We start from the raw sequence: 27724 nt of genomic DNA, 5'->3' as shown, positions 1-27724 counted from the left end.
AGCAAGTCTGGTATTTGGGTTTGTGACCTGCTCTACCCCCTTAGACAAGTAAGATTGGCACTCAAGGGATGAAGTTTGTTCTCAGATGCAAATTTGTGTTTTTAATTTGGTTCTTTCTTATATCATCACTACCTCACTCATTTGTGCTTTCAGCATTCAGGAAAAACGTTTGATGTTCCATACGCATTTATGAGAGGAACATTTTTTCTCCCAGTCCAAAAATGAGGGTTATAAAAGAGTCTCACTTTGTATTCTTTTGCCATCTTGTTCATGAATCTATAGACTATTGTCTGTTTGGGATTTTTTAAACCTTCTTTTACTGCAAATAATATTGTTTAAACATCAAATAAAAACTTGATGGTAGTAAGATGAGAAGTCCTCATATATTGAATAAACTGCAGTATATTTTATGAAAGCTTGATTTGTTAATCTTGAATCCTAGAGTGGAACTTCAGACTATTTAAGATTGTTTGCACCCATTTTTGTATTCCAGATGCCCATTTTCACATCTCGCCTCATGTGCTTAGGATTAGGGAACAGTATTACACATTTTTGACATTAGCTGTTAACATACTGTGTATGTTCTTTTGCTAAGCTGAAGTTGTTGGTGGTTAAGATGCTTCCAACACCAAGGGAACTGCCCAATCACAGGACTTCTTCTTTCCTTACTGAAGGCTGAATTGACTTTGCAGGCACCTTTGCTTTGACTACTTACTTACTACCTATTTATACCGGAAAAACATAACCAGTATGAGCTCTGGGTAGTTTGTCCTGTCCTTGCTTAGCCCCGTACTGCTGGTCAGTTCCTACCTGTGTTGTGTATTTCCTCTGTGATGTACATTCCTTCTCTGTAAGTTAATCCACCTAGAACAGGAGTCCCCGTTGCTGGAGCCAGTGAGGGATCAAAAGCATCAATGTCAAAACTTAGGTGAATTGGTCTCTGTCTCCTGAGACAGAATAAAACAAGAAAAGCAATCTTAGAGTCTTAAATCTTTTCCTATGTGCATTTCTTACTGTCTAGGCTAATCAGAAAAGTACTATCAAGCTCCTTGAGCCATGTCTCATATACATTATAAAAGCATCTACTCAGCGAGGATTTGGTTGAAGATAAGTACTTTAGTTCAAACCATCTTAACTGGTATTTGTCATCTTAGTGGATTGATGTAGAGAAGTGTATGATACAATCCAGCCTTTTCTCCTTTTGTACAGAAAGCCAGGGTGAAGGCTGAAACACTGATGTGCATGGCAGCTAGGATGGAGGAAGCACCGAGCTCAAGGATTTACTGACAGCTCATCAAGATGAGCATTTTTCAGGTCAATACTTAAAGGCTGTGTCCAATCCCTGCCATGTAGCCTAACTGCTGAAGTAGTAAAGGATGATCTCAAACCTAAAATGTTAGTTACTTACTGTATCATCTACCAGCTGATGACAGCTTAATAAACTGGACCCTGCTTGTCACTCACATGAATTATTTAAGTGGCAGACTCCATACTTCCAACTTACTGCAGATGCTCAGTAAGGATAAGCATCTGGATTACCATCTTCTTTACTTGGCACAGCTGCAGCTAGGAAGGGTGAATATACCTTTAGAAAACAGCAGCATGCAGCTCATGTTCTAACCTGTGGGAGAGGTTACCCTTTCTAAGTGACCCTCTCCCAGCTCCTAGCGTCATTTCCTCTCTGACCTCGTTCCCCAAACTTGAACAAGGGTGACAAAGGTGGCAGTAGTGAACTGGAGTAAGGGAGTGGTTAAAGTGAACTTCACCAGCTGCACTGGCACTGGCAGCTGCCATCAGGACATTGTGTGTGAGCAGTCCAAGGAAGAAGCCATCAAATGCTTCCACTTCCCATACCAACAGCTCATTTCAAGTTACTGTCAAAGTTGCTGTATGTATTTTTAAAAGTATAATGTGTATCCTGCGCTCTGAGTTGATTCAAACATCTTATCAAGCTGCAGAAAATGCAGAATTACTTAACAGAACCAAGCAGTATAAAACAGAGCCACAGCTGTAGTGAGTTGTAACCTGTCTCAGTCATCTGCAAACAGTGTGAAATGGCTCCAGTGCTGAGACTTCCCCGTGTACTGGACACTGTCACAGCTCTGTACGGCCGCCTTACATCAAGTGACCTTCACTTAAATAACTTTCAGGAAAGCAGATGTTCAACAAGAGCAGTTTAAATCAGATAGTAGTCGTTACCTGCCCATCAGTCGTTCAAAGGTTCTTTCCATAACTTTCTGTATTCCAAGGCGATCGATATCCCTCATGGAAAAATACTGGATGTCAAAGTTTTTCAAAATATAGCTGTGAAAATAATTTTTTAAATTAAACAATCATTATTGGTCTAAGATGAAATCTAGCAACTCTTACGGACGTGATGTCAAGCTTATTATTTCAGCCTTTACAAAAATAGTTTAATCTAAATCAACTTACTATTCAGCAGGATCCACATCCCTCAAACCAATGTACACAATATCAGATGCTGAAAGGCAGGGCTTTAGCCAGGAAAAGCCAGGAAGCTGTGGTACCTGCAGGCAAAGGTTTGGTATTAGGTCAGTTAAATGACATACTTCACAAAATGCTATTCAGTGCTTCCCTGAAAACTTTGTATTGATTTATGGCATCCTTTCTTTCTCTAAATAGAGGAACTTCTGCTCTTGAGGGTTTGGCTTTATGTAATCAGTCCTTACCTTCATTCCTATGTTCAACTCAGGTAAAGTGATATGACTGTAGCTTATTATTTATATGAGTTGAATGTTAATGGATGAAGTTTTTAACTCTTCTCCATTTTCCAGTTTGAAGAGGAGAAGGACTAAAAAGCCTGAATCCACGAGCAAATAGGTAATTTGCATCAGTGAGTGTAAGGAGGAGTGCTGAATGGATACCCAGATGTAGATCACTTACACAGGGCACTTGATGGTGATGCTCTGTGACTTACCCAGTACATTATGCTTAAGTGAAAGAATGAAAACCAAGGCAGCTGTGTCTTTTCAGGAGAACTACCAAAGTCATGCAAACTTACAAAAACAGTATTAAAGATGGATAAATTCAAAGTGGGAAGTTGAAAAAAAAGAATAAATAAAAGAGGGGGGAAAAGCAGGGCAGGAAGTTGGGCCTCCGTAGTGGGCTACATTGTGCTGGGTTTTGATGTAGAATTGAATTTTTCAGCTTTGGTAATTTAGTAGTCATGGTATGGAATTATAAAACCTTTCAGTTAGTAATACCTACTAATTTTAAGAGTGATTTAAATTAAGTTAAATTTCTCTTCTTCTCCTAGCTCTGAAAATGGCTACAGCCAACACAGCTGTCAAGCAGCTAGAAGGTTTTGTTTCCCTCTTAGACTTCTCGATTACTAATTATTCTAATTACAATACTGGATGTTTTTAAAGGTGAACACACCCATAGCTATATATAATTACATTGGGTTAAATTAGCACAGATTATAAAGTATTTGCTACTCTAAGACAATGACCTGAAACTTCTCCAGTCATAAATTCAGAAGAGGGATAAATGAATTGGAGATCACTAGGAAAAATAAATTCAGGTTTCAAAAATTAATTATGCAAAATTCATCATCACCAAATCATAAACTGAGCATAGTAATGGTAACACTGTCAGATACTCTCTTGTATTAATGATTTAATACTGCAATTATTAAGTAGATTTAATACTGCAATTTCAATTACACCTCTTTGTAAATAAATAAAATAAATAAAAAAAAGCAGTATTAACTGCCTTTGACAGGGTCTTTGCTTTGCTACAATGGGAAAAGGGTTGTTGATAGTAAAGCCAGAAGTGCAGGCATTTTCATGGGAAGGTGTTAATAGCAGTTTGTGAGTTTGGATGGTTCCAGGAGTCCTGAAGCAGTCAGGAAAGGAGGGTGATGATTTTTTTTTGTCCCATTATTGACTCAGCTGCTGTACTGGATGAGAGTAAGAGGGTGAGTCATATGCACTTCTGCACATATAATGGTTTGCTCCTGAGAATCACAGGGGTATTAGCTGGACAAACCACTGTCAAAGGCACATTCTGCTACTGCTGAAGAGCTGTTTAAAAATTCATAGTTGTAGAAGCCTCGTGGTACCAGCAGGACTGATGTTAGTTTTCCCCCCTCTAAAGAGGAACACAGTAGGGTAAGAAAGCCCCTGAGTGAGTGCACACGCCTGTTTGTGCACCTGCACAGCCAGGCCTTGCCTGAGCTGCTTCTGCACAGGATCCGGACTGCTGGAGTTCAGGTGGGCTTGTGACAAGACCCCATAACCAGCACTGAGTAGCTTGCCCCTAAGCATAGCCTCATCTTATTCTTTCTTCACTACTGCTGTTCGCAAGAAAGGCCTGCTCCCCCACTGACCCCAGAAGGCTTACAGGTATTTTTTTAGCATGTCAAAAAACCCCCCAATAATTGTAAAAAATTACTGCTTTTCTATGCTGCTCAAGAACTGGAACCCAGCAGACCAATATCTCATTCCTCAGCTATCCCAGAACTTTTAGTTTTGTTCTGTTTCCCCCAAGCCATAAACTGTTCACCTTAAGTGAGCTCTAAAATTCACAAAATTTTCTCTTTCTCTACTTATCTCCCTTGAGAAAGTATGTACAGGTGTCAAAAAGGAAAAAATATCACCCCCTTTAACTTATGGGCAAAAAAGTAGAAATACAGTAACCTTTTGTATTAACCTTTTCATGTTCAGGGGGTGTTCCAAAAAGCCCCATTAGTTTTGCATTACTTTGGGAATTCCAACATATTTGTAGAGACCACATTAGAATGACTAGAAAGAGTGAAGTATCTAAAAGCACCAGATGATTCTATTGACTTACAGATGGAAATAATTCACAAGAATTTGCAGGAGAAAAAGCAGAAGAGCTTTATGAGAGGACTGCAGTGTTGTCCTGAACTGACGCATTGCTATCTTCAGTAGCCATGCAGATTTAAACATGCTTATTCTTGCTTGGAAAGGGTATACTTCCAGCAACACAGCACCCCAAATTTGTCAAGAGAAACGAGAAAATTAGGAACAAACACTAGCAATGCAGAATGCCAAAGTAATGCAGTCAGGTTTTCTGCAGCTCCAGCATCCATTCTCAAGACGCAGTTGCTGATCCTGCTCTCACTCTCCAGCCTAAGCTTCAGCAGAAGCAGATTGTTGTATCAAAGTTCTGCTGCACAGGTGCTGCAGTCCTGACACAGCCCACAGCCAAGGCAGGCAGGTACCTCGGCCTTAGGTCAGCCTACTGTTCAGCATCTTGACAGCAGCAAAAACGGGCCACGCACATTCCACGTGCCCCAGGAAACAGCTCTCTCTTTAAAAGCTCACTGCAAGCAGTTCCAGCTGTTTTGATTTGTAATATTTACAGTGGAGCCAACACCAGAGCAGCCAGTTAGGAGAGATCATAGAGGAACAGCCCCTGTCAACCCCCAAGGTTGTCAAAACATGGAAGAGCCAAACTAAGCAGAAGCAGCATGTGAGGTATGCAGGAACCAGCTGTTCTGGAGGTGAGCTCAGCTGGGCTCTCACAGGCTGGGCTCAGGGGAGGTTCCTGCTCAGCTGGCAGCAGTGCTGCCATTGCCCAGCCTCAGCAACAACGTCTCTCAATGACTCAGGAGCAGCACCACAGTCAGCTGCTGTGTGCAACTCACTGTGCAGCCCACAAGGGTGCAAACAGAAAGAAAAGCTTTTTCTCACTGGTGTCTCTAAGTGTGTCTGTATCTGGATTTACACGTGTTTGTGGCACATGTGTACACAGTAATACACATTTTTCCTTGTACTCTGATAGAAAAGATCTGCATTTGCAGCAGGTAAGAAAGAACCTCGCATGGTGCAATGCTCTGAGGTTGTCATGTAGGATAACTACAATCAGGATACTCACTTTATCTTGAAGCTCCCTTAGGAGAAATGAGAGAGGCTGTCCATGGAGGCTTCCAGACTGAGTTGTGAGAGGCGTGTTGATATCAGCGTGTGCATCCACCCAGACCACCCCGAGGTGTGGGCACTGCCGTGCGTGGCCACTGACAGAACCAAGTGCCAAGCTGGAAGTACAGTAACAGTCTTTAGTCACCATTTCTCCTTCAGAATAACTACAAGGACAAAGGGGAGTCTCTGAGCTTCAGTCAGCCCTGTCGTTACATTTCCACACATCAGACATCTGTGACAATAAAGAGAGCACCCATACAAACTGCATGGCATGCACTGCTGTGATTCCAGGAGGCCAAGTAACTACAGGGCTATAGTAACAGATAAGCCACAGCTCTCTGCTGTCCCTGTGTCACCCTTCCCACTTAATCTTCACCTGCTCTAGGTCCAAATGCTCCAGAAAAATCTAGCTTTTTTTTAATTCTACTCGTGACACCTTCCCCCACAATTCCTTCTTACATGCTCTACCATCTTCAACCAATTCTCAGACCAAAGGCTAGTGAAAAAGAGGAAAAAGATTCATGTTGTAAGAGCTATTGCAAAATTGTTTGTGTGCAGGCATTACAAACCTATCCTAAGTCATAATGGGTAAAAGAGACACGTCACTAAACATTTAGCAATAAAGAAACTGAGCAGTTCTTCTGAAGGAACCTGATGAGACAAACTTTCCCAAAGAGGAAAACCTCAGTTGTGTGTCTACACAACTGATCACAGACCAACGTGGAACTCAGCAGTACTGCCTGAGAAGGTCAGGTTCTTGTAGCTGTCTTCTATCTTCCACCCTAAAAGCCCATCCCTAAGGTATTGCCAAGAAATGACCCCTGAGCTGTTCCCCAAGTCCCCTTGCTTTTTAAATTAAATTCTTGCACTCCAAGTGTTGACCTGCAGCATGAACCACTAATGTTTTTAAGTCAGCTCACCTGTGATCACCTCCTAAAGTCACACATCTGTGTCCAGCAGCTACTGCTCTGCTCACTGCATCAGCCAACATCTGGCTGGCCAAGCCCACCGACCGCGGGTATAAAATCAGGTTGTTGTACAGTTCATCATTGGGAACTTGAGTGAAATTCAAATCTCCAAAGTCGTGCACTTGGCATCCTGGGAACACAGCAACAAAAGGAAAGAGTGACTTATTTAAATACCTTCCCAGGGAAATGCTCAAAATCAATTGGGCAAGTATGAAAGGAACAGTGGAAAAGGAATGGATCCGTTTGCCTATTTGCAGGGGATGCAACTGTCACAGCATTACAAATTAGAAAGTTTAAGACAACATTATCAGCTTAAGACAGCTTTAATTTAACAATGAGCTATGCCAAATATAAAAAGTCACTTAGAAAAAGTTTGGATTTTAAAAAAAAAATATTTCATTATAAATTCTAACATGAAAAATTATAGTCTGCATTGCCATCTTCCTTCCCATTTAGACAGATTGTATACAGCCTCAAACAAGCTCAATTGCTTAAAGATTCTGAGGATGACACATTTCTCTAGCTACAGCTACAGTTATTTTACATTTTCAAGGTCCCCAAAAATCCTTGCACAAAAGTGCCAAGTAACAAATAATACCATTTTCTTATAGTACTTCCAGGCAACTCCATTGAAAGATTCACTAGAGCTTTATTAGGAGAACCTGTCCATTTTCTCAACACAAGATATTCTAGAAGGCATTTTAATTCGGGGAGTTTGATCCCAAAGTTCTTTGAGATCCTTTCATTGTGAGTTACAGCCTGATTGGCTGTTGAACCTGAGAACATTCTGGGTGTAAAACTCAGCCTTCCCTCCCAGAGGCTCTCAGTTTGAGTCAGGCCTCTCACTGCAGGCTCTGATGAGGGCAGCAAAGGCCCCAAGGTATTTACAGCTACACCAACAGTGGCTTAATAAGACCACCCTGAATACCAGTCATGCCTGTCCCCTTTACTCCTCAGAATCACTAGTCTGTTTGCAGTTCAAAGCATCCAGGCCAGAGAGTGACATTTGGCCTTTAGGCATCCTGTGCTTAATGGGGCAATTTGAATAATTTAAGGCAAGTCAACATGAAGAAACAGGCTTGGGGCTTTGGGTTCCTGCTTAATTTCCAATAAGTCTAATGTCTAGGAAGGTGGCTCTGTGAATTTGCTTGGTAGAGATTGCATAAAAGCTTAGTTGAGAAGTACAGGACTTCTTCATATTTTAAAAGGAATTCTGAGGACTGGTGAAATGAAGGAAGGAAATGTATTGAGTCACTTGTGCAGATTTGGTCCTGGGAAATAGGCAAGCATACATTTTATAGCAGGGACACAGGTGGGCAGATATTGGGGTATTTGCAAATGAACGTGTCAGCTGAGCACAGCTGTTCGAGGAAGGATTGAATAGATGTCCTAGCAACTCCAAGAAAACACATTCTCTGCAGTGACTTAAAGCAGTGAGGACCATGACATACCACTCCCAGCTTTTCAGAAGGCAACACAGGTACCCAACTGCTTTTTTTTCCTCCCATAAACAATACCTAATTAAGCAACAGGATGAAGGCTCTGGAATTTTGAGCCCATTTTGTTCAGATGTGAACGTGCTATCTGATCTCTGTGACCACTGTATTTTCTACCCTCTGTTTATTCTACTGCTGTGCAGAAGCAGAAAAAAGCGAGTTCCAAGATGTTCAGTAAATGTTACAAGTTGGTTTTTTTATTTGTGTCATCCTGCAAGGCTACTTCTCCCACATATGCACACTGCTACACATTTCAGTATTTCAAAGTTTGATGAAAGTACTTGAGCATGCCTGGGAGACAAGTTTTGGAAGTAAGACTTCAATGGGGCCAAGACCTTTTGGAGAGATTCTTGTACAAGGGAATAATGCCTTTGATCCAATACCTCTGACATCTGTGTGAAATAAATCTGCAGCTGGGAGCCATGTGCAGTGAGTTACACATTGCAGGACAACACATTATCCAGTGTAATGGAAGAAATGACTACAACTTAAGTTTTGGTCTCTCCTACAGGTTATACAAGCACATGACAGTCTTTTTACCCATTAAAGGATGGAAAACAACTTCCTTTAATTCTATCACAAAGCTCCACCTTCAGACCAGTATAAAACAAAGATCCAACCATGCCATCATTCCTTGCATTGATTCCTTGAAAGAATCAGTTAAAATTCTCCAGGTTTTGCTCAAGGCAGGCCACACGTGGCAGATTTGAGCAAGTGTGTTTAGAGAAGTAGCAAGTGTTCAGTAATTTCTGCTTTACCCTGCCCACCTCCAAGATCCCATTGTAGGACAAAAACACTTGGTTCAGCTTCTGAATAAAAGACCACATTTGTTTCTTAGGATCACATCAGGTTAATATAGCTTAACACTTTTGTGGTCCAGAATTCTGCAATCTTGTCCACTTTTTGAACACATGGTACTCGTAATTCCCTCTATTTTTATAGAAAAGCCTATGTCTGTTAAAGACAATAGATGTTTTCAGTTTTTGTCACCATCTTCTAAAGTTCAGATAAGGTTCATGAACCCTGTAGCAGTTTCTTTTCTCAGCTTTGTGCATCCCTTGTCTCTAGGCCCACTGTACTTATGTGCTTGCAGAGGACAGTTCAGGTTTCCCAGGGTGATAAGGAATGTTTTCAGGCATGCAAAGGCTATCTGATTAAGATACAGTTAATCTCAGAAGTACACACTAATCCAATACTCAAACATTAATATCTTCTCTTGCTATTATTTCTTTTAATGGTGCCTAGTGTTTTGAAAACTGGGATTAAATGACCTCAGGGCAAAGGGAAAGCTTAGTGAATAGATAGTGCACAGAGAAAGAAATTCACAGTACTTAGGTATGTCATGTATCCCAAAGTTGTAAAGGCTGACCTAGAACAGAGACTAGATAGAGCTAAAGAATAAAGTAGGGATTTATTAAGAGGCCTCAATGGATCCACCTTGGGCAGCACAACCCAAAATGGTCAGAAAATGGACAACAGGTCATGAGGTCTCTCACTTTTATAAGTTCTGGTCAATTAGCATAATGGAGCTAATTGTCCAATTATAGCTTTAGGTTATGAAGTCCATCCTTCTTGTTTTTCTCTCTTTAGTCCACTGTTGTTTATGCTCTTGGGCCTGAGATTTGGATTGGTTGTCCTTGGTCCCCAGATAGAGAAGGAATTGTTTTGTCTACCTGTTCTACGAAGGGAGCTTAGTGTTCCTTAATATGAAGTCTAGACTTACACACTAAAGCAAAATAGAATCTGAAAAATATAAAAGCTAAAACCTGAGGCATTAGTGGGAAGTGCATATCTACACACAGTTTTTCAAATGACCAGATACTAGAGATGAAATTAAAATGCACATTTGTCTTAATGACACTGAACAAAGATAAACAGTTTAATACATCAATAACTACTTTTATAATTTGACATAGCTTCTATTTAGCATCTCAGCTATTAGTCTAAAACTTAAAGACCTGAAATGTTTTCCATTTAATCTGCCTGCTTGCACATAGATTTATTTCTTAAATCAAGGCTCTCTCAACTACATTATTTGTGCTAGATAGACATCCTGTACTGCTGTGCAGTCTGGGGGATTTTGCTGTTATTTGGCCATTAATGAAAAATTTTCTAATCTACCTCACCAAGCAATATCCACTTTTTTTGGTAGCTGGGACACTTTATTTTATATAGATACTGATAGCTTTTTTAATATAGCTACTAATACTTAAAACAGCTTTTTAAATCAGCACTGAAAGTTAACATGAAGAATATATGGGGCCTTTTAAAACGCAGTAGATTCAAGTTCTGAAAGACAGAAAAAGCTATGGGCAGATAGGAAAGTCAACTTCCTTACATTCATCAGAAAGCAGAGCACACCATTTGTCAGTGAAGCAGGTCAGATCTAGCCAGGATTAAATTCTTTTAAATTGAAACATACCATAAGTACCATACAGTACTTAAGGGGTAAGCAGCACAGACACTTTCCTAGTAATGAAAGAATATAAAATTAAATGTGATCAAAAGTCTTCTGTTCACACTTTCAAGGCCTAACAAAAATCACTTTCAAATGAAAAAATATTATGTTTGATTCATTAGTCAATTATCAACAGTGCAGGAAAGTCATAACAACCAAATACCAGCTCCACCAACACCCCGGCTCAAGCAGAGACCCCTTTTTGAAATTAGAAAAACAAAAAAGCAGGCTTGAGTAACCTATTTCTGTTACAGAAGCTTAGAAGAGATCCAAGGGAGATGAAGGTGTCGTTCTGAGCAGGAGCCACAGTGCAGTCACATAAGCAACACTGCACCTGCACAGCAGCCCTGTCAGAATGCACGGCCGGCGCGGAACGGCAGCAGCCGCAGCTCAGGAGTGCAATGCTCAGGGCTTCAGTGCCCCCTCTGCCATCAGAGGTGTCTGGGGGCACATTTCAGCCAAAAAAATTAATAAATTAGCTTGAAATAGTTTGCACAGTAGATCATTCCCAGGTTAATTTCTTTTGACCAGAACAGGTTAGGGAAAGATTACCCAGGCATTCCACCTGCAGATCAGGGGATGGACAGCTGTCACTTATCCAGCCTGCACAGCTAGAACCTTACTTGTGTCAGGTAGAACAAATCTTCATTTTTCCTACACAGGAGACTTAGACTTAAAATCAATATTTTTTTCAAAGAAAAAAAATTCACACACACAAAAAACCCCAACAAAGACAAAACAAAAAAACCCAACCAACAACAAAAAACCCCAAAACAAACATACAAACAAAACAAAAAAAAACACCCCACACCACCAAACACAGAAACCCAACAAATTAAGCATACACCTGAGAAAAAGGAGTTCACTGCATGCCTTTTCACAAAAGCTGTTAATGCATCACTCGTGCAAACTCAGTGATGGTTATGATGCATATAACTGGGACATGAGATGTACAAGCTGTGTACAGCTGTATGACAAGTCTGAAGTTCACTTCCTATCACAAGCAAAATACACTCTGTAGTCAGCAGTCACTACAGTAACTGCCCTGCACAGATTTAGAGAATTTTCTTCTGTAAGAACAGGCAGCTCATGTCAGGTGGCATTTAATTGGAAAACATCTGGGCAGCAGCACAGAAAGCCTGCCCCCCATCCTCCTCTACTAGGAAATTGCACCAGCAACAGAAGCAGCAAACTTGATAGTAGGAGATTCAGCTTTCCAAACCCAGGCTGTTTGCAGACATTGCCCCGTGGCACATTCACATAATAAATATAACAGCACTGCAAGGCAGCAAATGGGAACTGGAACAAAAGCACAGGGAACATGGGATAGAATCATGGATAGATGGGATAGAACTGATCTCCCAACACTGCTGGTTTATACTGGGCATTTGTGAACTGGACTTTAAAAAAAAAACCCAAAATCTAAATTAATGGGAAAAGTAAATCCTCTTATGGGTGAACTGCTGTCAAAGGACTCTGGAAATCCTACAGTCTCTAGACCTTTTTTCATACTATGTTATATATAAAGTTGCTCACATGAAAGCATCACTGCTGCAACAAACACAAAGACTTTTAGGATGCAATGACTATTGTGAACAATGTTTATGGGCAAACTTAACATTTTACTTCACATGAACTAAACCAAATGACCATCCCTCTTTTCAGCATGAGCCCATTGGCTTATGGTGGGGACTTTGTAATCCTTTCTCAGAGACACTGTCAAAATGTTACACAACAGCAAACAAATTATTCAATTCATTACGACCAATGCATTCTGAAGCTTTTTTTTTTTTTTTTTTAAGGAAGTTTTAACCCTCCAGAATTATCCAGGATGTGTGTGCATCCAGGATGTAGTTGCAGCTACACAAACGAAGTGCATACTTTCATTTTACATTAATAGGAAATTAGGCTAGCAAGGTTCCCACTACAAGATACAGACTTCAGCAGCCTAATTTAATCATAACCTTCTTGCTAGGAAGTTCATTACACAGCATCTACTTCTCTTTAAACTGAGTAGGTATCTACCAGAAGAGGTACAGGTATATAGGTATCTACTGGATATATAGTTGATGGCTCAATAGACACCTGTCAGCTCTAAAATTTCACTTCCTAAAAGGCAAGTTCTTGTCTGAGCAATTCCCATCCTTTTATTTGAAATTTTGAAAGGTCTGGTTTAAGACAAAGTTTCTGTAGCTGTAAATATTTAAAAAGCTTCATCTCCTACAAAAGCCACCAGCAAACCCCATTCCAACTGCTGCTCCAAGTCAGAGTCACGATGTCCCTTGCATAAAGTGAGCCAAAAATTATTTTTTGAACCCCAAATTCAGCGGCCACCACATTTTTCTATAACTTTAATCTCTGATGAAATTCAGTGCAGTTCACCTTAAGAGGTCTTCAAAAACGTCAGTCTGAGGTGTTGGTAAACATTTGCACTGTGGCTTGCATCAGAGAGAAGGGTGTAGCTATTGCGCTGCCACACCACCAACAAACCCTGCACACGTTCCAATTCCCTTCCAAAAAGCTTAGCCCAGACAGGTTCCCGGTGACAAGAACACAATGGGGCCCTTACAGCCATGAGGATCGTAATGCCAAAAGAGCTTTCCTCAACAAGCAGCACCTTTGTGCTTTAGATTGCTACAGAAGTAAACAGTTATTACATTTGTTAACCCAGGCAGGTAACACTTCAGAGGAAGGAAGAGTAAAATATATTAGAGATTACTGAAATTTCCTTCCTCTTAAGCAGCTGGGAGAAGCTAACATGACCACTTTACCTCCTCATATACAAATGAAAAATCTGGTGGGTTGTTGGTCTGTGGGTTTGAGGTTTTTTTTGTTTTTTTTGTATTTAACTTCAGTACTTCATTCCCTGCTTTTCAGCAGGTAGTAGTATAATAGAAATGTCCACCTTTTGCCCAAACACAGCTCTCCATACCATATTCACAGAAGCATACACCTGCCACAGGTCTCCTCTTGGTCTTGTGAGTCCATGAGACTTGTGAATAAAGTTTCAAACGAGAAAGCAGTAGTATATCATGTGCACTGTAAAGCAGATCAAAATCCAACTCATTACCTGATTTTCCCTCTGTCATCTTCCTCTGTGCCTCCCCCTCCCCCAGCAACTCCATTCCTTCAACAGAATTAATAGTAAAAAATTAAACCAGGATGTAATCTGAATGTACTCCAGTCCAGAGAGAATTACATAGGTGCAGAAATTCAGCTAAGTCATGTATTAAAACTAATTTTGTAACATGAAAATATCTAGCATGAAGGATAGCGCTGTAAAAAAAAAAAAAAAAAACCAAAAAAAACCCACCAAAAAACAAAAACAAACAAACAAAAAAACGCAAAAAAACCCCACACCACAAAACCCAAGAGCTCTGTTCATTGGTCTTTTACCCTGGTCTTCCTTTATTTAAAGATTAGGAAGAAATAACCAATTCAGGTTTTCCTGATCCAGCATGGCTGTATTTTTAAGGGTATTTAAACTGAGCTGACACACAGAACAATGACAGTTAAAGCATCAAGTGACATTTACCCCAAATTCACAAAGATTCTTTTAAAGCCAATTTCAGAGTGCAACCTCGAGTATGCACCAGCCAAATGGGAGAGGGAAAACCAAACATCAAATCGATGGACGGCTGACACAAAGCTTTTCATTCCAAAGCAGATTGTGTGCTCCATCAGCATGGGGAAGGGAAGAGAATATCAGCACCAAGTGACTGCAAGGACTTCTCTATTTTCAGTGTTGGCATTTTTCTCCTGACTTTCAAGGCTACCTGTAATCATGCAAATATCGAAGGTACACCACTCAAAAGCATAAACTGCAGCTGCTGAGCAGAGCTGTGCACAGCAGAGCACACTCCCCCAGGGGAGCTTAGCCTCCCCTGCTCAAGGCAAGACAGCCAGGGAGGTCTGTTGGGAAGAAGCAACCTAATAACAGCCTTAGTGGAGGCTCCTCAAAACAGCTTCCTCCAAAACGCCAGCAGGGCTCCTTCTGCCTGCCAGGTCATCAGAGGCAGCGCCTGGCTGCCTCCCCTCCAGCGTGGAGCAGCAGCTGCCCCTGGTGCATTCTGACAAGTGGCATCATTTCAAAGACTCACTGCAAATGCCACTTACATTCAGCCCCTTTGGCCGTGCTTTGATTTTTGACAAACCACTGGTCTTTGAAGGTAACCAGTCATGGCTAATCCACATTTGAGAGATAAACAAGAATAGCAGAGTCTCATGGATCTTTATCTCTGTATAAATAAAGAGAGGTAATTAAGTCTAGTTCCAGAAATAAGTTGCAGTACTACATAAGTATGTTGTACTGATATTATTAAACAGAAGTGTTGGGGCATGCTTGTGTCTAAGGGAAAGGAAAGAGAAGAGGACTGCCATTTACCCATTTTGTTTCAGGGAAAAAGGAGGGGGAGAGGGTGTTCCTGAATTAAAAAAATGCATTCCTATTTCTGCTTTGTAGGGAAGAAGAATTAGCCGTTAGTCTGACCTCTTTATGTTATATCCAAACTGATTTTTGGTCCTGAGGATGTTCCTAGCAAATGAATACTTAGCTTTGACAGTACTAGCACCAGATGTGATCAGAAATAAAAATACATGAACAGTAGCATTTCTTACCTCAACAATGCAGAGATTTAACTAAACAACATGCTGCTTAAATGCCAGCAGTTATTTAGAATTTTGCCTGTCTCCCATTTCATCAACAGCAGAAAACATAACTCAAAAAAGCCAGATCTTGATGTTATCTATACAACAAATTTAGACTTTATTGGAATTCTAGAGATTAGATATATTTGACTGGCTGTTCTAATGTCTTCACAAGTTTAAAATACTGAGCTTTGAAGAGAAACAACTGAGGTAAAAGCTAGTGCAAAACAAAGCTAGAATCTAATCCAAGAATTCAAGAATCCATTCCTGACAGATCTTGTTTCCAACATGTAAATCCAATTTCAGTTCAAATACAGGGCAAGCAGAGTGGTACAGTTTGTCAGATTCTTCAGAGATACAGGCAACTTTTTAAACACATTTACTGGATGATTATTTTCCCAACTGTAATGCAGTTGTAACTCTTGCCAGTCCAAATCTGCTGAATCCCAGCACCTATACTTATTTATGCATAATTGATGCATAACTAAACTGCTTATCTTCCTTCCTAAACTCTTTACTGAAGAAGATTTAGGTGGACAAAAAGGATATAATGTAGAAGCAGCTGCCTCATGATTTACTAAGACTGATACTAACCATATGAGCTATCTTGGTGAAGAAGCAAAGTTGAATTGCTATTTCTGGCAGCAGATGTCAACAGGAGCCAAATGGTTTTGGGCAAAGCAGTAGTGTCACTCCAGAGACACGGGGATTAACAGCTCCACTCCTCTTTTAGAGGAGGTTACTCCTTTCTGAGTCACTACACTGACCTCATGAAACCTGTGACTGAAGAATTTTTTCCGGTCCAACAGAAGAATGGTGATATGATGCTCATTCTCTCTGACACGTGTAGTTCCCCTCTGTGTGTAATCCACATGTCTCTGCAGTTCACCAACTTGTCAAGCCAGCAACTCAGATGCAAACTTTGCCAATCAATTTACAGTAACCCAAATCCAAGCCCAACTACGCTCAGCAACCCAGCTGCATGCAGTTCTAAACAAAGACCAAAAAAAATTAATTCAGCAATCAACAACAGTCAACATGCAAGAATGAATACTTGGGAAAAAAATCTTACACTAAAGTTGTTCCCATGCCAGCAGCAGCACAGATGCTCTGTCACCTCAACGGCTACAATAAGACACAGTAGCCCTCTATTAAGTATAAAACTGAGTAAGGCCTTTCTCTCCTCAGGTAAAAGGACTACACAAAACTCTGGATTGAAGTTTGATCAGATTCTCTGCTTAATCTGCAGCAAACACGAGAGGCCCAAGAAATTCTCATCTGAAAAAACTTCATACTTTGCACCTTCAGTAGCTTATGCACCTGCCACCAGTCTCCCCCACTCCTAGCCAAAAATAGTCCAAAAGCCTCCACATATTGCATCCATTTCTGTATACTGTTAGAGCAATACACAGACCTACATGCTTAACACCCTTTTCTCTCCCAGGCCAAGGAGCTGTGGGTCTCTGTTTTCACATGGCACTTTTACTTCTTTGGCAACATGTCATTTAAGGTGACAATATTTTAGTTTCTCTTAGGAGAAGAAGCAAAGCCAAAAGACAAACATCTCCAAGGTGAATAAAAAACCCCACAGGCAGAGTAAGTTATGTTTTAATTTACTCCTGCTAGACTTGCACACCCGCTGCTTTTGGCTTGGGACTCGTGCTACAGTAACTCTGAGTACACCTGGAGCTACCAACAGGTAACTGTGATCTCTCTGCTTCTGACAAGGGGAAAAACAGTCAGATTGGTGGCTTAGATTCATCTCTGACAGTCTGGTACAGATTAGAAACAACATCTGTCTCTGTGCTCCCTTCTCGGATTTCAGCCTAAGCATAAACAAGCACCTCACAGGCAGTCATTGACTGAGGCAGCCAAGAAGTTGCTATACCATGTAGGTACGGTCACAGAATCTTTCAAGGGAGGCATTCCCCCCCGCAAAAAAAAAAAAAAAAAAAAAAAAAAAAAAAAAAAAGAAATTGGAATAGAAGCTCAGAACACTGCAATAGGACTGTGAAAGAGCAGAAATTAGGATTGGGTCAAAGGGACAATAAAATCCCATCACCACCCCCCAAACACACCAGCTAGTGAAAGCAAAGTGGAAAACAATACAAAAAGTGGAAACAAAAGTTTAGTGTTCTCACTCTGTCTGATATGGTTGGGCACTATCAACAGAAGTCATTAAATAAGGCAGACAAATGTGAAGAGCCATGTGGCTGCTTCGTATTCAAAGTAACAAACAAACATAGTATATGCATCTTTCTACCCAAATGCTACCTTTTAGAGAACCCCCCAGAGCACATTCATTTTATACAGGTTGAGTTGAACTTGAATTACAAATAGAAAAGAAATAAATCAAAACTTTAAATAAATAAACTTTAACATTTCAGGCACACAGTCTGACCACCAGAAATCTCTTCCACTTGAAAGACAGTGAGGGCAACTTTCAGTTATTGTTAATGCAGAACAATACTGCTTCTTTCCTCCATCTGTACTTCTTTAGATGGCCCAGAATCCAGCCTCATTCTTGTACTGGGGAGTATCATTCCATATTTCATGCCTGGTTTCAAACTGGTAATGACAAGGAAAATCAAATTTATAGCATTCTTTCATATCCAAGCAGGGAACAGGGGCATGTAACAAACACTTTCCATATGCACCCACATACACAGACCCTGTGGTCACAAATGCTTCACAACTAGCCAGTACAGATGAATAAGCCCAGTGGCTTAGGCAAATATCCTTTATTTTTAAAGGAGAAACCTGGTCTGCTGCAGTATAATTTGCCTGTTCCTGGAAAACAATCAAGAATGCATGAAAATTATAAACTCCTATAATCAAACAGATAACTAGAATGTCCAAATTAAGAATTAGAATCATACTGTGGCTCCATTCATACTGTGGCCTTCTTAAAAGTATGAGCAGAAAATTAATAGTGTTACAAAGACAAAGAAAGCAGCTGAAGTTTTACTGCCAGTTCAGCATACCACAGGACTCCATGTAATGGCACTATGACAATAGTACTGCAGCCAAAGCTATCCTGGCATTCCAGGGAAGAAAAATAAGCAACCCACACATAAAAACAGTCATTTGTTAAGTTCCCATGAACAACAAACGTGTACAGTACAAAAGGCTACATGGCAGCATCCTCCTCCTGCAGCCAGCAGCCTCCCCTCAAGCAGATTGTCTTTGCACTGCAAACCACTCCTCTGTGCTTGCTGGTGACTGCCATCGCTGCAGGATGGGCCCCCACAGCAGAACCTGCTCTTAAAAGGGCTGCAGAGATTTAAGCAGCAATAGACATCAGCACTACCTTAAAAAACAAACCAACCCCAGTGGAAGAACCTGCCAGCAATAGGAAATTGCAACTGCAGGAGGAAGAGCCTCTAAAAACTGCAAGGGACCAGCAAGAAAATATCTCCATGTGCATAACTGATTGATGAGTAAACAACCTATAAGAAACTAAGAAGTGAAAGTATTTTTTAATTTAGTTTAGCTTGCTTCATTTCTATCTCCATAACATTTTGATACTGGAATCAAGAAAGGGCTCGAATTTCCCTTTCTTTCTACCTTCTACAAGCCCCTATTGAAGTGAGCTTGTGTCAGGCAAATGAGAGAGCTTTTTCTTCTAGTTTTTAATTTTGTTGGGTTTTGTGGGTTTAGGGTTTTCCTCAAAGAATTCTTACAAAGCTGAAACATTAGCTCTGAACCACTTGAAAGAGAACCCCAAGCCTTCCAGTATAAAATTCTGTAATTGATACAAAGTAATCTGCTGCCCACACTCTTATTTAGAGGAGCAGCCTCCTTTCAAACCTAACAATTCGTTAGTTTCAAATAAACTTTAGGCTCAGTAACCATTCCAGTACAAAGAAGCTCTTTTAGATGCTCTCTTGCACATTTGCTGAGATTATTGCTCTTACTCACCAGAATTCAAGTATTGCCAACGATGGCAAGTGTCTGTATTTTGCACAAAACAAGCGAGAAAAAGAATATCTACTCATTTGGCTGCTGACTGTGACTTTTCAGCTTGTGAATCATAAGATATGCAGAATAAGCCTACAGGGCTGCACAGAACAATTGCTTCTGTTTTGAAGAGCTCTTACAATTCAGAATAAAATTGCTAGAGGGTTTATTAGGCAATTATCTCAGTATGCATCTAATCTCCACTGACACTAACCACCCAGGGAGCAGATATTGGCTCTTTCTGTGGTCCACCCCTGCAATCCATCCTCATCACATCATTTTCAGTAACACTCTTTAGATTAAGATTCACCAAGACAAAGTTCAGCTTTACAAGTTTCTATCCCTCGTATCCTCATATCCACAGTTTCTAATAACTGTGGTACAGCTTTCTGCAGGTCTCAGCTTGTAGAAGTAATAGATGTGAGAAGCTGAATCACAGTTAAGCACATAGATTTGCTGGCACAAAAAGACCAGAAACAGCCCGTTCACAGGGTGGTATTTGCAAGCGTTTTCAAAGACTTCGCACCAGACCTCACACATAAAACTGAGGACTTCTCCAGAAAATTCTGAATTTCATCACCTGCAAGCAAACGAATCTTTTAGGAACAAGGTGGTAACGAACACAGAAGGGAAAATAAATAAATAAAAAGCAAAAGCCTTTGTATGGGGTATGTGACAACCCGAGGATCACAGTTATCACAGGATCCTTGTCTGGATGCCACAGGCGCACACAGCGGTTCAAGCAGCGTCTCGCCTCCCCGGCTGTCCGGAGCCAGCCCGGGAGCAGCACACGCTCCATGTGCCGGCGGTCCCGCCGTTCCGCGGGGACCAGCGGCCGCTCTTTGTTCCGGGACCCCCGCAGGGCCCGGTGCGGCTGCTCCCGCGCGGAATGCGACAGCCTCTCCCCCCCGGCACCTCCGCAGGGCTGCGGGCACCGCCGGGGCACGGTGCGCTCCGTGAGTCACCGGCGGCAGGAGCCGTGCCCCCGCCCGCAGCGAGGGCTGAGTCACGCTGCCCCGGGAGGGGCGGGGGCGATGCGGGCAGCCCCGCCACCCCCGCCCGCCGCGCTGTGCTCACCGAGCCCGGCCAGCCGCTCCACCAGCCCCGCGGCGCGCAGGGTAGCGGGGCCGTGGTCCACTCCCCGCCGTTTCTGCGAGACAAAGAGAGGAGGAACGCGTCAGACAGCGCTGCCCGCAGCCAGGTACGCCAGCCCCGCCGGGGAGGGGAGCCGGGCGACCGCGGCACCCGGCGCCCCCCGCGATGCCCACCTGGCCCCTGGAGAGCGGGGCTCCCACCAGCGCCACGGAGTGCGCCCGCCGGCGCAGCTGGAGCGCGGCGTCGGGCAGGGCGCGGAGCAGGCGGGCGAGGGGCCGGCNCCGGGGTTTTTCCACTGCGGACGCCTCGGCCCGCCGCCGGTGCGGCAGCGCTGCCGGGCCCCCGCGGGGCCGCACCCCTCGCAGGCCGAGGGCAGCCGCTGTCGCACCCGCCCCGCCGGGGGCACAGGCGGGGACTCGGAGAGCAGCAACACCTCAGCCGGGCTCCGTGGCTGGCCGCACCGAGCTCCGAGAGCGTCCGTGCAGGAAAGCTAACGCTGCCCCGTGCCTTCGCAGAAGGAAAACGGGTGACGCTCATCACCGGCTGACCTTGATAAAGCATTGAAGAACCACCTGTCCAGCACCCACCTCGAATATTGATCTCGGAGCATCGTGGCCCGAGACGATTCTCAGGTCTCCAGCTGTTCCTATTCGAGGCACGTTCGAAGGATGATTAACAAATTAGTTAAAAACAAATTAAAGCCCCCACCTTTCCCTGCTGTGACAAGGCAACACTGTCGAATGTGCAGTCTTTACGTACAAGCTTTAAAGACAGGCTGACAGTTCATGACATGACTGAGCACAAGTATGGTTAAATAGGGACTTGCCAGTGACACACACAAAAAACTCCAAGCATACTTGTGCTTTTTCCTCTTAAGATTTCCAGGTTCTCCTCCTGTCTCTGTACGTCAGTAACTCCCCATGTCTTGTTGTGAATGTGAGTTATTGTTAACACTCCTCCAGAAGCTCACGTTTCTTTTCTGTCCTGTATACTGACCTGACTGTTCACAGTGCTTTTACCTCTTCTACCTCCTACTCTCATTTTTCTTTCCCCTTCTTCCTGTCCCCACCTCCGAGGCTGTCATACCAGCTGTTCATAACTCCTGCTTACCTACTTCAGTCCTTCTGCCATTTCAAACCATTCTTCCCCTCTTTTAAAAGCCTGTTTTCAATTTATTGTGTTTTTTCCACTTTCACTTCACTGATAAACTTATTTTACCCTCTTTTGAACTTCAGTATTTTCTTCTCAATTTCTGCAGTTCATTGTCTGCTGTTACTTTTTTCCCCTCCAGGCCAGCTCACTTTTCCTCTTCAGAGGAAGAGGAAAGCCCATCCCTCCACCTGGTCTCTTGTGTCACAGTGAGATCCTGGATGTACTGCACAAGACTTCCCACGGATGGCAGCCATCAACCACTCCTCCAGGCAAAGCAAAGACCTTGGTACTGATTCTCTGATGCCTCTTGTTTTTTCATGTCCCTTAAGATTCCTTTGCTGCCCCTGTGAGAACAAGTTAACAGGTTTTTTATATATGTAGTATCCGCCCAAGAGCTCTGGAGACACCATGAATGAAGTAAATTGCTCACAGAAAGATGGCACCTGCAATTAACACTAACACTCAAAAACTGTGGGAGAAGGGAAAAAATAGAAAGGCCAAACAAATCAGGATGGCAGTTTGGAAGTCACAGAGCTGTAGTTTTATATTACTGCCACGTAAGTCACATGAAGTAATAACTGAAATGCATTAAAGAGAGCACAATACAAGACTCATTAAGTGTCTGTATGCAAAGCCAAGTCTCCAATTTATCATGTATTTAGATGGCAAGGGACGAGAAAACTCTGCTTTAAACCTTGGGGAAAAAAAAATCAAAAGAGGTTGTAGCTAAGGATGGTACAGATGAGAAAATACATTTATGGAGTTGCAGAGGGTAAGGACAAAGTGGGGAAAGAGAACCTTGAGGAGAGGAGGCCATGGAGAACTCATAGAAACCTTCCAGTATCTAAAGGGGGCCTTCTGGGAAGCCAGAGAGAGACTTTTCATCAAGAATTGTAGTGATGAGACAATGGGAAAAGGGGAAATTTAGGTTAGATATTAGAAAATGTTTCCTTTGCGTGTGGTGAGACACTGGACCAGGTTGCCCAAGGAGGTTGTGAATACCCCAACCCTGGCAGTGCTCAAAGCCGGGCTGGATAAGGCCTTGAGCAAGCTGGTCTAGTGTCAGGTGTCCCTTTCCAAGGCAGGTGGTGTAGAACTACATAATCTTTAAGGTTCATTAACAGTCTGTGATTCCATGAAAACCTCCGTCTCTTCATCACGCCAGGAGACACGTGCAGCACCACTGAACCGTGTGCCCTTTACAACTCACGCTCCATAAACAGAGGAAGCAAGCAATGAATTATCAACATGCGCGCACCGCAGAAAGCGCTGATGTCATCGGGATTAAGGACAGACGCCCGGCGAGGTACAACCAAGCGAGACACCCCAGCGGCAGCACCACGCTGCGGCCAGAGCTGCTGGCAGCACCGGCATGAGGGAGCCGGCAGAGCCTGCCGTCGGCTCAGGCTCCTCCCGCGGGAGGCCGGCCGGGCCGGGCCCCGCCTGCCCGGCATGGCGGAGGAGCGGCGCTTTCTCTCGGCCTCCGGGGTGCCGATCGCGCTGCGGCGCCGCCAGCACAGCGCGTCCTGCCGGGAGCTGGCGGTGCGCGGCCCCCGCCTGCAGCTGCGCTCGCTCAGCGCCGCCACCTCCGCCGTCTGGCTGGCGGCCTACGGGCTCTTCGCGCTCAGCGAGGTACCGGCCCCGCCGCCGCCCTCGGGCCCCTCCGCGGCTCGGGCCCGCGCCGGCTGCGCCCCGCAGCCCGTGTCCCGCTGTCGCACCGGGGGCGCGCACGGGAGTCCCGCGGGCTGGGCAGCCTTGGCTAGCGGCGCCCGAGGCATGGAGGGCGGCCGGAGCCCGTGGGAAGGCGCTCAGCGCCGCTCCGGGGCATCCCCCGCGCCCCGGGGACGCGGAGCTGATGGGTGTGTGGTGGCAAAGGGAGAGCCGTGCCCGCCGGGAGGCGCGGGGCTGCCGCCTGCTTGCCCCCGTGTCTTCTCGGGTGCCTCTGTTGGTTTGTAGCCTCTTGACAGATAGGGTAGATTTATGTCTGCGTGCTGAGTGATGCTTGGCACATGCTTGTGAGGCCGAATAACACGTGCTCACTTGGAGAGATGAGTTGTGACAATCTGAAATTAAGGAGGAATTGAAGAAGGTGAATGGTTTTTAATCCCCAAAAGGAATTTTCCTGAGTGATTCAGAGAGCACTACATCATGAATGTCATCAATTTTCACAGCTGAGGCAGAAAGATGTTTGCAGTAGAGATTTAAAAATCTGATTTCTAAACTAATGCTTTTGGTTTTATCAAAAACTGGACTCAGACCAGTTATGTCCAGACTGAATTCAGCAGCTTAACCAAAGAAGCTGGTCACTGTGACCCATGCTTTGACTGTTGCACATCCGTTTTTTTCAGTAATCTTTCCTAAGAAATGAAGATAGAGATTGCATTATAAGTCAGTTGTCAGGAGTCAGACGGGAATAGATGGTTCATGTTTGTTTCATCTTTTACAAAAGCATACACTGCAGTCAGTGGTTACCACCCACCACCCTCCTTCTTGCCTTTACACACGCTCCTGCAGCCTACATGCAAGTGACTGCAGCTCTTCCTTTTGCCAGGAAATCAGGTCTGAAAGTGCCTCTCTCTTTTTGTGGATTTCAGTGTCTGTACTTCATGACTGGCTTTTTCCCCCCTGTGATAGCAAAGTCCTGTGTCCTTTGGAGAAGTCTTGTGTACTTCCTGAAGCTATGCTTCTCTAGCTCACATGGTGGTACAGGCCCAGCTTGAATGGTAGGGCTGTGCAGTTCTGGTTCTTTAGGAAGTATCAATTATAACTCTCATTATTGGGCAGGTGGCCTGGAGTTCTCTAAAATATGTCCCAGAAACAGATTGTAGGTTGTAGACCCTTAAAATTTATTACCAGGTCTTCAGATGACTTACTGGGGACTATAGTGTTATCAATTATGTATTAAAATGTAACAGCAGTCCCAGGATTGCAGCATGCAATAGACATTGATTCTTAGAAAAGGATAAAGCAAGTTTTCTTTGGATTGGTGTTTAAGGCAAAAAGAGGGTGAGGTTTGGACAAGTTTAGACTGGCAGTCTAAAAAAGAGAAAACCAGCAGGGCAGTGTTTATCCTGAATGAGGGTTCCTCTGCTCTGAGAATCCACCCTTGTTTCCTGTAAACATTTCACAACACACTTTTGTCAATGACATCATCTTTAGAAGTTGGCATAATACACTCATTAATACAACTGGCTTGTTTGGATTGAGATTTCTGCATTGAACTTGGAAGGGAATAGAATTTTCTTGCAGTTTTCAGTTTCAGTTCCCAGTTCTTCTAGTGCATACTGCAAAGACTGATTTAAACCTCACTACATATCTACCAGCCAGCCAGGTGAATAAAAGGACTCTACCTAAGTAAAAATGCATTGCACTTGTAGCTTTAATATGCAATTTACTGTGCAACTTCACTTTCTCTAAAGCTATGTGAAAGTAATTGTAAGACCAGAGCTCTGCCTTTTCTTGGCTTGTGTTACAGAACAGCATGGTGCTCTCTGCTGCCATCTTCATCACGCTGATTGGCCTGATCATATACCTGCACTTTGTGAAGATTGACCAGGAATCCCTGCTGGTCATCGGCTCACTCGGCATTCAGGTGACTTCATCCTATGCCTCAGGGAAAGAGAGCACAACCTTCATTGAGATGGGTCAAGTGAAGGATGTGGTTATCAATGAAGCCATCCATATGGTAATCATACAGTCTGTCTTCTTGTGTCTGGGCACACTCACATCCAGTGTATTTTCATGAGAATGATTTACCAGAGCAATTAAACACAGCACTATCTGTAGCTTTACTGGCATCAGGAGCTTTATTTCAGATTTTTCTCCCTATTCTGTCGTCTCTCTTCTTTAAAGGAGAACTCAAACCAAACAAAAAGCCAAGTCTATCCCTTGGATAATGCCACTGGCATTGAGCTAGTGGGTTTAGTTCTTTCTGTTACGCTGTTCTTACAAATCCTGATGCCCAACTCCATATGTAATCAAGATGGAGATGAGAAGCTACGACAACACAGGCAATGGTTTTCCCTATTGCTGGGGTTTTCTGCAAAGCTCCTGTAGAAAAGCAGACCTTACCCTTCCAGCATGCGTGTGTTCTTTTCAGGTTAAAAACGTAACAGAAAAAAACAGGCAAAATTATTTCTTTATTGAGTGAAAGCTGTTGATAAAAATTTGTAGACTTGACTGTGACCTGGCAGGATTTGCCTTCAGCCCAATGAGTGGAAACAAATCCTATTCTTGTGTTAACTCCAGACAGTTTGATAGCATTTTTATACTCCAATGATTTTTGTCTGTTTGTCTTGTAGCAAAAAGTTATCTACTACCTGTGTATCCTCCTCCAGGACCCTGAAGATCCTCAGGGAGTATCTGAGGTTGTGCCACTCTTCCAGGTGAGTTTGACTGAACGGTGGAGAAATCCACATGGTGGTCTCTGTGCATCAGTTGTCTCAGCATATTTTTATTGCGCTTGAATAAAGGTGACAGTTGCCTTTCCCTGGCTGAGCTGTTAGGGTGGATGGCATTTGAAGTCTCATGGAACTACATACTAGGGATGGGTTTTTTCATTTGCTCTCCATTCACACAGCAGGGAGTTGTGTCAATCTGACCCAGCCAGGAGTTTGCATGAATTGAAAGTCTTTGGCTCCCATAGGGTGCTGAGGACTTGGAGAGCTTTCTGTGCAGTCCTGTGCTCCGGGTTACCACCATAACTCTGGCACTGTGCTGCCGTTGATATTTGTCTTAGCTCTGTGTACCAAAAGTCCTCATAAATCCTCCTTAGCATTGGAATGGCTTTCCCTGCCTGACCTGCTGACAAAGATCATGGTACAAAGCCGTGACAAATTTGTTTAATGTATCATAACTTGTTTGTGTTGCCGTTACCTCGTCTCCCCTCTCTCTTCTCTTGCTAATGCGTTCTGACTGTTTATAATCCCATTTTTGGAATGGATTTGCTTTGTGTGTGTTCCTGCCTAACACAACAGTGCCCTTATCCTTGAGGGGTAGCAAGCAGTGCAGAGGTACCTCACTTCTTAGACTGCTGAGCTGTAGAGCCCTCTCTGTCCTTAATTCACCTGCTGCTGGTGACTGTTTTATAATCTGCCTGCAGTTTGTGACTAGATACAGTCAGACTTCAGCTGAATACTTGGAGTATAAATAGTCTATTCCATTTGTACTTGCTGCCAACTCAGTCCCACAATTGTAAAGATCTTTAGTAACAGTAATATAAATTAGATATTTCACATATAAATAAGGGAAAAAGTAGATTTGCTGGAAATCAACAACTATTAAATTCCAGATAGTTGCATTCAAGTATCTGATATTATTTAGATTAGTTAGATATGCTCCTTTCCAGGTTCAAAGGGTCTGCCTGGCATCTGTACTGTTTACCTTTTTTTTTTTTTTTTGACCATTCAACTCTGAACAGTTTTGTTTTCCTGGAAATATCTTAGCACTGGTGGAGTTGACTCCAGCAGCAAAGGAGGTATGGAACTCTTCCATTTTGAAATTCACTACCTGTCTGTAATTATTTTAACATGCAAGTTAGTATTTTAGTTTTGAAGGAGCAATGATTAGTAACGTTATTGTGTCTCCTTCTTTGGGTTTCTCTAAGTTATGTCAGCCTTCAAAAATACAATTCCTTGTGTCACTCAGCCCAGGAGCCCTACTGCTCTGATTTGACCTTTTGTTCTCTTAAGCAACTCTTGCAAGGAGGCATTTGATGGACTTTACACAGTAATGCTGATTTGGGAGCTCAAAAGTTATTGGATCATAGGGACTGTGGGACCATTAAACTTTCACTTCCTTGCTGTTTTTAAGCTGGTCCAGGTTAGAACTGATGAAAAATCATTGTACTTTGACCACTGTTCGCTGTTTGGGTTAAATTAATTGGTGTTTCAGTTCAGAGGTGATTCTCTGTTGTTTGACTTCTAGAGCTGCAAGCCACGACTGGACTGCTTGATAGAAGTGTACAAAAGTTGTCAAGAGATCCTGGAGCAGAGGAAGACAGCTCACAATCAAGTGAAATAAAATAGCTGAAAAAAAGAC

At 43.0% G+C, this 27724-nt stretch overlaps 2 protein-coding genes across 4 annotated transcripts in view; one reads left to right on the top strand and one right to left on the bottom strand.

Moving 5' to 3' along the window:
• Positions 1-23139, bottom strand: part of ARG2 (arginase 2) — a 23552-nt gene extending 413 nt beyond the window's left edge. The window contains exons 1-8 of the mRNA XM_041399926.1: positions 22896-23139; positions 20707-20948; positions 20516-20588; positions 6830-7007; positions 5866-6025; positions 2434-2528; positions 2200-2304; positions 811-947 (exon numbers count right to left, since the gene is read on the bottom strand). Of these exons, the coding sequence (XP_041255860.1) occupies positions 811-947; positions 2200-2304; positions 2434-2528; positions 5866-6025; positions 6830-7007; positions 20516-20588; positions 20707-20948; positions 22896-23139 (1234 nt within the window). The remainder of the gene's footprint in view (positions 1-810; positions 948-2199; positions 2305-2433; positions 2529-5865; positions 6026-6829; positions 7008-20515; positions 20589-20706; positions 20949-22895) is intronic.
• On the top strand, positions 23121-27724 carry PIGH (phosphatidylinositol glycan anchor biosynthesis class H). 3 transcript variants are annotated; one of them, XM_041402394.1, is made up of 5 exons: positions 23121-23317; positions 25161-25370; positions 25987-26070; positions 27130-27161; positions 27611-27724. In XM_041402394.1, the coding sequence occupies exons 1-4, from the start codon at positions 23138-23140 to the stop codon at positions 27142-27144; spliced, it is 489 nt and encodes a 162-aa protein (XP_041258328.1). In that variant the 5' UTR covers positions 23121-23137; the 3' UTR covers positions 27145-27161; positions 27611-27724. The 3 variants fall into 3 exon arrangements, with proteins under 3 accessions (XP_041258328.1, XP_041258310.1, XP_041258319.1); XM_041402376.1 differs by having other exon boundaries at positions 27105-27161; XM_041402385.1 differs by lacking the exon at positions 27130-27161.

Source organism: Onychostruthus taczanowskii, unplaced genomic scaffold (genome assembly GCF_017590055.1).
Source record: "Onychostruthus taczanowskii isolate IOZ18803 unplaced genomic scaffold, ASM1759005v1 scaffold1, whole genome shotgun sequence".
Lineage (NCBI taxonomy): Eukaryota > Metazoa > Chordata > Aves > Passeriformes > Passeridae > Onychostruthus > Onychostruthus taczanowskii.
This window is presented reverse-complemented; position numbering and strand designations above follow the sequence as displayed.